The sequence below is a fragment of the Chrysemys picta genome, chromosome 13 (assembly GCF_011386835.1).
Source record: "Chrysemys picta bellii isolate R12L10 chromosome 13, ASM1138683v2, whole genome shotgun sequence".
Lineage (NCBI taxonomy): Eukaryota > Metazoa > Chordata > Testudines > Emydidae > Chrysemys > Chrysemys picta.
This window is the reverse complement of record NC_088803.1, coordinates 43,334,763-43,347,531: the sequence shown is the minus strand read 5'-3', so window position 1 is coordinate 43,347,531 and position 12,769 is coordinate 43,334,763. Positions and strand designations below refer to the sequence as shown.

At 41.4% G+C, this 12,769-nt stretch overlaps 1 protein-coding gene across 4 annotated transcripts in view; it reads left to right on the top strand.

Annotated features, from left to right (window-relative positions):
• BMP7 (bone morphogenetic protein 7) overlaps window positions 1-12,769 on the top strand; it is a 54,529-nt gene that overhangs the window by 36,406 nt on the left and 5,354 nt on the right. For all 4 annotated transcript variants that reach the window (XM_005305840.5, XM_005305839.5, XM_065566032.1 and 1 more), the window contains exons 3-6: window positions 2,445-2,593; window positions 8,607-8,804; window positions 11,267-11,343; window positions 12,027-12,137. In XM_005305840.5, the coding sequence (XP_005305897.1) occupies window positions 2,445-2,593; window positions 8,607-8,804; window positions 11,267-11,343; window positions 12,027-12,137 (535 nt within the window). The remainder of the gene's footprint in view (window positions 1-2,444; window positions 2,594-8,606; window positions 8,805-11,266; window positions 11,344-12,026; window positions 12,138-12,769) is intronic.

Genomic DNA, 12,769 nt, shown 5'->3' with positions numbered 1-12,769 from the left:
CTCCAAGGAAGGAGACTCCACCACCTCCCTAGGTAACGCATTCCAGTGTTTCACCACCCTCCTAGTGAAATAGTTTTTCCTGATATCCAACCTGGACCTCCCCCACTGCAACTTGAGACCATTGCTCCTTGTTCTGTCGTCTGCCACCACTGAGAACAGCCGAGCTCCATCCTCTCTGGAACCCCCCTTCAGGTAGTTGAAGGCTGCTATCAAATCCCCCCTCATTCTTCTCTTCTGGAGACTAAACAATCCCAGTTCCCTCAGCCTCTCCTCATAAGTCATGTGCTCCAGACCCCTAATCATTTGCTCCGGGACCCGGCGCTGAAGTGCCCCGAAGACAGGAAGGACTCCCCTGCCACAGAATTGCCCGCCGACCGGGAGCGCAGAAGGACCCCCGCTTAGGGTGCCAAAAACCCTGGCGCCGCTCCTGCCTGTGGAACATGTTGTGTCTTAACTTTGATATTACTTACACCCTAAGGCAGTCTCACATTTGTGTAATTGATTTACACATATTGTGATCCCCTCTACACAGGCAAGAAACAGCTTTGTAGCACAGTCCCCCAACAAGTTAGATTGTGATGTACGGACGGAGCCTAAAGCCTGGATTTTCCATAAGCAAAAACGTTGTTTAAAAGAACAAAAGGTTGTTTAGGTGACATCTTCCCAATTCCCCTCCCCTACCCCTTGCCAGCCCTCAAGGGCAAGGAAATGCCAAGTTATGAGATAGATCCGAACTGCACCCAATACCTACAAGCAGCACACGTCCATGGGGAGCAAAAGACTCTGCATCTTCACAAGGAATTTCCTTCTGCCTCCCGCTGATAAGATCTCCCTCACATATAATATGTAATATTAGTGAAAGCCTCAGCAACATTTGTAAATATTCCACATTAGCACATGCAGAGGTTAAGAGTGTTGTGTGTTTGTGGGGGGGAAATATGAAATTGTACTTCCATAGGCATTTGGTGATGTGGTCATTTGTCCTTCCGGACTGGAATTGGATATTTAATTTCATATAAGCTACTAAACAGCTATGAGGTAGTAAGTACAGGCACTTCTATTATTCACACCAGTGACTTAGATTAAAGCTATTATTGTATAGCTTGACCGATCTAGGTTGGAAGGAGAGCCATGTGGTCAAGACACTGGAACGGGACTCAAGTGAATGAGGTTCAATTTCCTGCTCTGCGAGACTCTTATCTGGGGCAAGTCATTGCATTTTTTGATGCCTCAGTTTCCCAACTGTAAAACATGAAGGATAATATTATTTTCCTACCACACAGTGGCAAAATTCATATACTTTTTTGAGGCTTTGGGGGCCATATAAATCCTCTCATTTTAGATTTTTGTATCACATGATGTTCCAGGCAAACAAGGGGCCCTGAGTGAACTAAAGACATTAAAAAAACTTTGTACTGACAAGTCTATAAAACAGATTAATCTGGCCCTCCCCAGGCTTATGGGACACAATAAAAGAACTTTCCTTATCCCTTTACAAGGTTTTTCTATACTCAAAAAGCTATAGTTACTCTCCAACATCTGCACATTGCAAAATATGAAAGAATCTCCTACAGGGCTTGTCCAGACACCACCTTGCTGTCTCCATCTTTCTTGTAAAGAAAGACTTTCCTTTTGGAGGTAGCTAAACCATAACCCAATTTTCTTGTTATCATCCAAGTTACTTCTTTGCATTGGCTTCTGATGAAAGAGATCATTCCTTTTTAGAACCTTTGTAATCCTTGTAATTTACCAGATTTTCAATTGCAGCTCATCTCAGTGGTAAATTGTTGAAGACCCAGAATGATTACCACAGCCCCATCTGAGACCTTGAAGTATTCTCCGATTCTGATTAGTTTTGATTTTTTGTTCTCAATTTCTGGTCCAAAATAATCAGAGTGTGTCTGTTTATTTAGCTTTTAAACAATAGATTGAAAGGAGGTAGTGGTGCGTTGTGATCCTTATTCAATTGTATGTAGCCTCAACAGAGCAGATTTTTAAAGACTTTATATACGTTAGTGTTTGCAAAAGGCACACAACCATGCTCCAATTTGCTTGCACCATTGCCATGATTATTTCCAACATGGAAATATTATGCATGGAAAAGGATAATTAGGTGTATTTGCATGCCTAATTACCAAGTTTCATATGCAAACACAATAACTGTTCACATATTTGCCTGGAAAACATTTTTAAAATTACAATAGTAGGATTAGCTGTAATAGTACAGCAATATGTACGCTCCAAACCACATTAATGCTACTTTAATCCATCCTCCCATTGTTCAGGAAAAAAGGCAGTTAGGTTGGCATTGTCTATCTGTGACATAACTTGTGTATTGTGATAAAGGCTACCAATTGTGTTGCTTAAAGTACTAACTTGAATGGCTATTTACATTAAGTTATTTCCATCTGAAAATCCAAGTAACTGTTTCTTTTTTCCTTCAGGGATTCAGATTTGTTCCTACTTGACACTCGAATAATCTGGGCTGCAGAGGAAGGTTGGCTGGTGTTTGATATTACAGCAACCAGTAATCACTGGGTGGTAAACCCACAACACAATCTCGGCCTGCAGCTATCAGTTGAGAGTATAGATGGTAAGTTTCAGAGAGTAAATGTCATCAAAAAGTCTCAATTTTGGCTGTAGGAATCCAGTCAGGATTAGTCTGAATGCAACCAGTAGTCATTCATCTGAGTGGGATTTCTCAAGATTGTCTTGAATTTTCTTAAGCTGCAGATATTGGAAAAGTATTACAAAATTACAGTATTAGCCCATCACGCTAGATTTGAACATATCTAAATAATCACCACCTGATTTCAAGACAGTCATACATCTGTGTCCGAATCCAGTAAAAGCATAAGCACATACTTAGCTTTAAGCATCTCAAAAGAAACTATTAAGAAGCTCAAAGTTAAGCATCTGCTTTAGTGGATCTGAGCCCTAATTTGCACACAACATTTACCATGATTTGTGCAATCTAGTAACTATGCACGTGACTAATATGCACATATATTTACTTTATTTGTACTTGAAGTCCTGCAAAACTACACATAAAAATTGGCCATTCTTTTGGCTCAACCAAACTTATAAATACTCTGGCCCTAGTGGTTCACTGTTTAAAATTGATTGGGTTTTCTTTTTCTTTTCTCCCCATCCCCCCCACAATTTAGTAAATACTTTTTCCAATGGTGTCTCTATGGGTGGGGAAGGAAATGTCAGGAAAGTCTTAATTGCTGAGTTTCTCCAATTATATTACATTAGAAAGTGAGAAAAAAAACTGTACAGGCTAAATCCTCAGCTGATGGATCTAGTCCATGTTTTCTCTTTAACACTAGGTAGGAATCATTAAGGCATGGCCTCCTTCCCCACCCACAGAGACACCATTGTCCTCTTCCATTCAGCAAATGATTTTCTCCCTCTCTCCCTAGCTGCAACAGTCCCAAACTGGAGCATCTGAAATGCTGGTCATGGTGACTGTAGCAAGCACTCAAGTGAATCAAAGGAAGTTATTCGGCACACATCTTCCTCCCTGGTCCTCTCTATGCGGCTCCTCCCTACCCAGGCCTTTTTTCCTGGGCTCTGTGCTGTCTCTTTTCCGCCTCCTCTCCCTCCCCGCAACACATCTCTAGATTTGCATGTCTAGTCTGCTGAGAAGAAAATGCTTTCACATAAACAGTCCAATCAGTTTTTAACAGTGAAACGTGAGGAATGGCTTGACACACTATGTACTCCAAGTTCTTCAGCCAGCTTGTGATGCAAGCCCATGAGAGTTAGAAATGGGGTGTGAGTATCAGAGATACAAAACTGGTCTGACCTTGGATCTGATCTAATATGGCAACGTCTTTGTTCATTTGGTACAATTGACTGTGACCTCCTTCTCAATCAGCTTTCATAGTTAGCTTGAGTCTCAAAAATCTTTGCTCTCTATGAACAGGGAGAATTAATCCAACCAGAAATTTAAAAGATTTCAATTGCTTAAGTTACCATGAATGCCTGTGATACTAGAAAATACAAGCCCTGTATCCTGGGGCAGAATGGATCACTTTGTCTTTATCTTCTGATTATGTTGCTAGGTGCTTAGCCGTTGCAGTCTAGAAATATTTTCCGGGCTCTCTGTGTATTCCATTTGGAGTAAATCATGGCTATAGGAAGTAATAAAACCTTGGTAGAGTGAGCATACAAGGGAGTATTAGGACTTACATAAGTTGTGACTGTGTAAGCAGTAAGTCTGAATATAGTATAACTAAATTATTTACAGTAACAACTTATTGCCTTAAACACTAGAAATGTGCCTAGCATTTTATAAACAGATATTATGCACTTAGGCCTATGGAATAAACAGCAGATAAGATCATAGCAGCTGCAGTAAGGGAACAGATGATTAGGACATCTTGCCCAGACTTTCAGAATCCTGAATGCAAAAGAGTGCCACAACTGTGCATGCATTTATGGTAATTGCTCAGACAAAGCAGGTAGGAAGACAGTTAGAACTGCACCCTTATACAAACCTGTCAGAGAAAAAGCTTGGGGAGAGTATTTTCAAAGGCCTAGAATGACAATGTAGGGGCCTAACTCCCATCAACTTTCAATGAGAGTTAGACACCTAAATGCCAGTTGTGTTTTTGAAAAATCTCTCCCTTAGTTTACAAATAGGCTTGTTTTTGGTTTAAACACACACACACACAAAGTAACTCCAGGACTGAATCTGGCTGCTGGCATTTTAAAAATTAAACCTATAAGTGGCACAAATCTTCGCAGTCTCACTTCACCAGAATTCAAGCAAACATTTTCTTCCATTTTGAGCTGCAAGGGTAAGTCCCACCAAGCCCAAGTTTAATTTGGGGTTCAAACAAACTGTGCACTCCTAGCAAAGCTGCAGTTTCACCTGGTTGTCATGTCACAATTCTGAAGACTAGCAAACATAGCATGACTTTGATGCAAAACTATAGATTTTTGAAGTAGCAAACCTTTCAGTGGATATGGCCTGAGTTTAAAGTGTGTAATGAAACTGAAAACCTGGCAAGTTTTGTCTAGAATTTGTACCAGTTATTTTGTGTGAGTCTCTCTATACTTGAATAAAATGCAACCAGGATAGAAGGGAAGAGTCAAAGGTACTGTCCAGATAGAAAGATACAAAACAGATGAGTTCATTTATCTGCTCTTCATATTCCTTTACTACCATTCCAGATAAGTCCATCAACAATAGCAACTTGTGGGGAATTAAAGGATGTTTGTTTACGCTTAGAAAGTTGGGATAAGCTCAAACAACAAGCTAGAGAAACACTAACATGATTCATTAGCCTTAGGCATCCTGTCACCCTAAACTTTGAAATGCTTCACGCCCTCATAATACAAGGAACAACAGTTGACTATTTAGGTTTACTTAGCCTATTACTTATTGCTTCATACCCCTTTTTTCCCCTCAGTTTTTTTTTTTTAAAGTAGCTTCTTAAAGACAAATAGTCTGCATTCTCGGATTTGAGAGTACAGCTCTATTTTGTGTTAGATAAGTACATAATGGGTTAATTAGGAATAGACAGATATCTTAAACATCTTTTTCCTTGAAATCTGGTCCCTGGCTGTAGGTGGAGGTTGAAATACTTAGTTCTAGTCACTTAAGTGTGTGTGTAGGGGGGGAGGGGGTTCTCCCCACAAGTTTAATGAATGAGGAACACAATAGCTCTCTGGTATGGGTCTTACTCAGAACATTTTAAATTTTTTTTTTTAAATAGGGCATAAAGCAAAAAAGTTGTACTCAGAGAGAGAGAGATTTGCTACAGCAAAAGTAACTTTCTTTCTGTCATCAAAAAACTCAAGCCTCTCCCTAAATTGATGCATTGGCCAAATTCTGCTCTCCGTTACCCTCATGTAAACCCATCGAATCAACTAGGAGTGATCTAGGGCAGTGGTTCTCAACCTATTTACCATTGTGGGCCGCATATGCAGCCCACAATGTGTTATGTGGGCCGCATCCAGTACTAGGTGTATGGCCCTGAGGATGTCACATGGGCCACAGCTCCGTGCTGATAGGGCCACAAGCGGCCTGCGGGCCAGAGGTTGAGAACCACTGATCTAGGGTCACTACCTGCAAGCTGCTGAGGTTCTTGTTAGTGAGATGATACAACTAAAAATAAATTTAGTCTCTCAAAACCATGGCCTTTTTAAATGGCAGTGCAATCAGAAAAAGTTTCATGCTGATAATGGAGGGTGGGAGGGAAATCAATACCGTACTAGATGAATTCTGACTCATTTTTGGCTAAACTTGTTCTTGAAAAATGGAATAAGGCCCTGATCCAGAAAAGCATATGTGTAGCTTTTAAGACCACGAATAGTTCCAGGTACTTCAGTAGGACTACTTATGTACTTAGAGCTACACACATGCTTAAGTGTTTTTTGGGAGCAGCCTAGCTGTGTAAAATAGACTATGTGGCCAAATTTACAGGGCCTAAACGGAGGATGAAAATGATACAGTCAGGTGGAGATGCTCATGCCCACCAAAACACACACCTTTGCATATGTAAATAGGTATTTATATGAATCAGCACATTTCACTGATGAACAATATACAATTTAGGCCTCATTCATGGAAAGCTTGACCCAGTGTCTTATCCTTAGGAGATAAATTTTGCTTAATCCCATTTAGCATATCTACAGGTCTAAACCTATTGCCTCCCCACATAGGGAACCCTAAGGGGTTGTAGCCAGGAGGTCATGGCTTAGTTGCCAAGCTGTCATGCTCATATAAAAAACAAACAAACAACACTTTATGATTCTCTGTGCAAATGCCACGTACACCAGCTTTGCACAGGGAAAGAATTTGTCCTTTTGTGTTGTGAATTATTTAAGACAAATTAAGAGTGAGAGAAGCAAATGTAAATTGGCCATTGTTAGCCTTGAGCTATGATCATGGGCAATTCTTTTCCATCTTAATATTTGTATGCACTCAAAAAGCTGCTAAACATGAAGGGATGAAAAGATCTAATAGAGACCGTGGTTCTTGAGATATTGGTGTGGGCCATTCCCTTGTTCCGGAACAAATGCCTTGAAAACCGTAGTTATGGAAATGAATCTTAGAAAACGAGGTTCTTTTGTTGCCTTTTTTTTCATATTGCACTTAGAAATCAGAGGACCAAAGGACTCAGTGGATTGCTAATGGAAATACAGATCCTTTCACTTCCACAATGCCAGTGCCAATGTGGTTCAGCTTGTGACTGAGGGCTTGTCTATACTTAGTGCGGTGAAGCTGTACTGGTGCAGCTGTGTCACTGCTGCACTTAGTAAAGCCGCTACCTACGCTGACGGAGAGCTTCTCCCATCAGCATAACTACCCCACCTCCCCGCGAGGCAATAGCTATATCGACAGGAATAATGTAGACCAGGCTAAAACTAGCATCAGCTGTTCTTCGACTTACTTGGCAAGTCCTAGTTCAGTTCCTAACAAACATCACAAAATCCACTATCAACACTGGTGTGACTGATCATCACTACCAGAGTCCTAAGGTTGGTTGGTTATAGAGACTGAGGAGGTCTCCAGAAATGGTCCCTTCACAACACAATTGAGACACAGTGGAGTAGGGGGGGGTCTGGGGGCAAATCTGTACAGCCACTATCCATGCCTTATCTTTGGCCTAGTCTTCACTTACCGGCTGGTCCCGCGGCACGCCATCGATGTTCTGTGATCGATTTATCGCGTCTGGTTAAGACGCGATAAATCGATCCCGGATCGATCCCGGAAGTGCTCACAGTCGGAGCTGGTACTCCAGCTCGCTGAGAGGAGTACGTGGCGTCGACGGGGGGAGACTTCCTGCCGCGTCTGGACCGCGGTAAGTCCGGACTAAGGTACTTCGAATTCAGCTACGTTATTAACGTAGCTGAATTTGCGTACCTTAGTCCGAAGTCCGGACTAAGTGGGGACCAGGCCTTTGTAAACAGTTGACTTCAGTCTCCTGGACTATCAATCAGGCATCTTTGTCCAAAACTAAAGTTAATTTAAAAATCCTGCATCAGAAAAGGAATGAGCAATAATCATAATGTATCTATAACCAGGTTACTAATTCAGTACTGCTTTTGTGTGTGACAGATGTGGCAATAAATAAAATGTTGCTAAATATCTGAACTATTTGTTACTTTCAAATGCAATATATCTGGAACTGTGTCAACATTTAATACAAGGCATTTTTATTTTAAGTTAATAACCTTCCAATGGGAATTTAGTGTTCCTATGGGCTAAGTTTTATGGTTCCTTTTATGGGATCACTTCAAGTTATAGGTTGGTGAACTTAAAGAAACCCCTCTAAAGAATGCAGGAAAATCGAATGCAAAGCTGATTTAGGGTAAAATAATTATTTGTAGGAGCATTTTATTTAACTTTTACATTCAAATATAAAATGAAGTTAGTTGTACTGAGATATTCCTTTCAAAAGTGGATTTGCTTGTTAATTTTAGGCCCACTCCATCAGTTGATCCAGGCATATGGGCCTCAATGGGAATTTTATATGTGGGACATAGGCCAGTTGTCTAATCACGTTGTCTTCAATATTGCTGGTGGAAATGGAAAGTTATAGCAATTCCTCTTACGGGCTAATTGTGTTGTTGATATTTCTGTTAAGGTCAAAGCATCAATCCCAAACTGGCTGGTCTTATTGGAAGACATGGCCCACAAAATAAGCAGCCTTTCACGGTAGCATTCTTCAAAGCCACAGAAGTGCATCTCCGCAGTATTCGTTCCACGGGAGGCAAACAAAGGAGCCAGAATCGATCGAAAACACCAAAAAACCAGGAAGCCTTTCGGGTGTCTAACATTGCAGGTACAGTGAAGGCTGCGAAGTCAATTTTTCTGGGTACTGGATAATTCTGTATTGTTTTGTAGAGACTAGAATGAAACAATATTGTGCTCAAGCAATATGCTCTCTTTTTCTCTTGTAAATTCAGCATCATCCAAATGTTTGTCTGTCAGTGGCTTAAAGACTAGAATGTTTTTTTTTTTTTAACTAAATGTTTCTTGGAAAAATGCTGATTGGTCATAACCAAATTTTTTTTGTAGGAAAAGGTCAGTTTTCACAAATTTCTTGACTCAAACTATTTTTGAAATAGGCTAGTTATAGTAAAAATAAAACAAACAAACCATGGTCAAAATACAATATGATGGGGGCTAATTTAGCTACAACAAATCAGGAAAAAGATCTTGGAGTCATTGTAGATAGTTCTCTAAAGACGTCCACGCAGTGTGCAGAGGTGGTCAAAAAAGCAAACAGGATGTTAGGAATCATTAAAAAGGGGATAGAGAATAAGATGGAGACTATCTTATTAACCTTATATAAATCGATGGTATGCCCACATCTTGAATACTGCGTTCAGATGTGGTCTCCTCATCTCAAAAAAGATATACTGGCATTAGAAAAGGTTCAGAGAAGGGCAACTAAAATGATTAGGGGTTTGGAACAGGTCCCATATGAGGAGAGATTAAATAGGCTAGGACTTTTCAGCTTGGAAAAGAGGCGACTAAGGGAGGATATGATAGAGGTATATAAAATCATGAGTGATAGAGAAAGTAGATAACTTTTTCTTACTTACTTATTCCCATAATATAAGAACTAGGGGCCACCAAATGAAATTAATGGGCAGCAAGTTTAAAACAAATAAAAGGAAGTTCTTCTTCACATAGCGCACAGTCAACTTGTGGAACTCCTTGCTTGAGGAGGTTGTGAAGGCTAGGACTATAAGAGCATTTAAAAGAGAACTGAATAAATTCATGGAGGTTAAGTCCATTAATGGCTATTAGCCAGGATGGGTAAGGAGTGGTGTCCCTAGCCTCGGTTTGTTTGTCAGAGGGTGGAGATGGATGGCAGGAGTGAGATCACTTGATCGTTACCTGTTAGGTCTACTCCCTCTGGGGCACCTGGCATTGGCCACTGTCGGTAGACAGGATACTGGGCTGGACGGACCTTTGATCTGACCCAGTACGGCTGTTCTTATGTTCTTAATAGAAACAATGTTTCAACTGACCTGAACCGAATTTTAGATTTTCAAAATTTTGAGATTAAATATTAATTTGGCCAGAGAAAGTCAATTAAAGTGGAACAAATATGGATGAAAAGTCCATCTCACTCTATAGCCCAGTGGTTACGATACTCACCTAAGAGATGGCAGATCCCCGTTTAAATCCTTTCCCAACAGGCAAAGAGGGAACATCAACCAGGGGGTCTCCCGCCTCCCAGGTGAGTGCTCAACCACTGGGCTACAGGGAGGTCCCCTCCTTCCCTGGCTGTTTTATGTAGATCTTGGCAGCCTCTGCGCACACCTACCACACTGGGCCACAAATGCTAGTTGTAGAAGAATGCCCATGTGCCCCTGGTTTGTGAATCCCTCTGGGGCTTGAGGGGAAGACAGGTGTCTGGACCCCAGGTTGGCAGCTGTAGCATGTGTGCTCAGGAGCAGAAACATAGGCACCTAGGGAACTTTTAATGCAAAAGCTTAGGTGGCGAGTGAGCTTATGCCCCGACAGCATTAGGCAGCAGCTGAGTAAGAGTTTTGAGAATTGCAATGGCACCTGAAAATGGGACTTATATGTCTAAGTCTGGGGATGAGGTACCTAAGTACCCTTGTGGATCCCTGCCCAATGGGTCAACAGTCAGAACTTGTGATGCATCGGATAATAGATTCCAGCTCATTCTCCCATGATTCTATTGCTTTTGCAGGACTAACAGGTCAGCAGCAGACAGTACTCAAAGAAAATACAGAGATGTTAAGAGGGTGCCACTCTTTAGACTCACTTTACTATTCTTATTCCCTATAGGTTTGAATACCAAGCTTATCACTGTGTATGTGAGAGTGCCTTCCTGGGTCTCTCGCTGCGTTCTCTTGCCATACAGTAAAGGCATGATGAAAATAGATTCTGTTTTGCAAACTAGCCCTGAAAAAAAAATTCCCAGGGCTTTCTTGGCTTTGCGTAGAAACCAGATGAGCATTTTATATTTATTGAATCCAGCCATTTTTTTTTTTTTTACTATTAAAATACAAGAAACTGAAACAGCTAAAAGAAAGTGACAAGTGCTGTAAAGCAGTGCATGGCTCCAGAACGGGAGTCACACCACATTCCCCATCGCAATGCTGCCAAAGGTGTCCATGCTGGGGAGCTTCAGACTTTGAGGGATTAATCTTAACGGGCCTTGCTTTCAGCTGAAAATTGCACTGAAACATCCAGTTGGACAACACAATCTCACTTGATGGTTTCAATTTTTTTCACCCCTACACCCTCCCCCGCCCCCAGAAAACAGCAGCAGTGATCAGCGGCAAGCCTGCAAGAAACACGAACTTTATGTCAGTTTCAGAGATCTTGGCTGGCAGGTAAGGTTTCTGTGCTCAGGCTTAAGAGAGACATGATGCCTTTTCAATCATTTGTCATTTACAAGTAACGTTCACTCATGGAACGCATTTTTAGCCTCTGATTGTGTGTGTAAATGTCTGTGCTTACAAGAATGGGTGTGCATTCACACACGTTAATTCACTGCCCTTTGCATACACAAAAGGGGTGTTTGCCTGTGTATTGGCACAACTGATTGCATGCACAAAAGGGGATGTGCAAATTGGAGGCTAGTTTAAGAGTGACTGAAAATTTGATAATCCCCACAGCTTTATGGCGAATTTTAAATTCAGAGCATTACTTTCTGGCCCTATAAACTCCTTCTGTAGTTTCAACTGGACACAGTGTTCTTCACTTTCTACTGAATAATTCCTTTAGACACTGGTAAACAGCTCCTACGTTTCACACTGGAGGTAGCTGCCTTCCAATAGTGGATGAAGTGATCCTTCTGCTATACACAAAGTATTCTCTTTGTAAAGTGCTGTGGGATCCTTCAAGATAAATAGGTGCTGCAGACAGGTTAAGAATTGATCATATTAGAGCAGCTGGTTTAACAGGAGACTTTTTCATGATTTTTTGACTGCCTGCATGTATTTGAATTGATTGAATAGTGTACAATGAAATTAAATCCATCTTTTCTCCATGATTTAACATCAATTTAATCCAGGACTGGATAATTGCTCCAGAAGGCTATGCTGCATATTACTGTGAAGGAGAATGTGCCTTCCCATTGAACTCCTACATGAATGCTACAAACCATGCTATTGTACAGACACTGGTAGGTGCAATTTAAGTTGAATAAGGAAGGCTGTTAACTATGATCAATACTTCACTGGAATAATTTTGTGCAAGCAAAACCCTCAGAACTAGCCAGAGAAGGAAGGTCTGTGTTAGCTCATAATGCCTTCAGCATCTGGCTAAACAGGTCTAGCGGAATGGCCTGAATTAATAGTTGGCCTGGAAGTAATCTCTTTGTTGCAAGCATTAACATGCTCCATGCGTGTAGAGGGGCCCTAGATGTAAACACAAATGGCACAGTCCCACTGCTCCGGAGGGGAACAGTAGGAATGGAGGGCCCCCCAAGTAGGGGGGAGGGGATCAGCCTCCCTTGCACAAAATTCCCTGAAGATCCATTGCATACAACTGCAGGGAGTGGATTAGGGAGGGGCCTCTAGAGCTGTAACAATACAGAATAGCCCTACTTCTGCTTTCTTTCCCATATGGATGGAGAGTAGAGTGGGGTGGAGGATTCCTTGATCTCCCAAGTATAGTCCAGTTAGTGGGCGTGATTGCCTATTCCCAACAAAGTGCATGAAGGACCTGCTCTAAAGCCCATTGAAGCCAAGGGAGTCTTTTTCCATGGCCTTCAGTGGGCTTTGGACCAGGTCCCAAGAGTAGATGAAGGGGAAT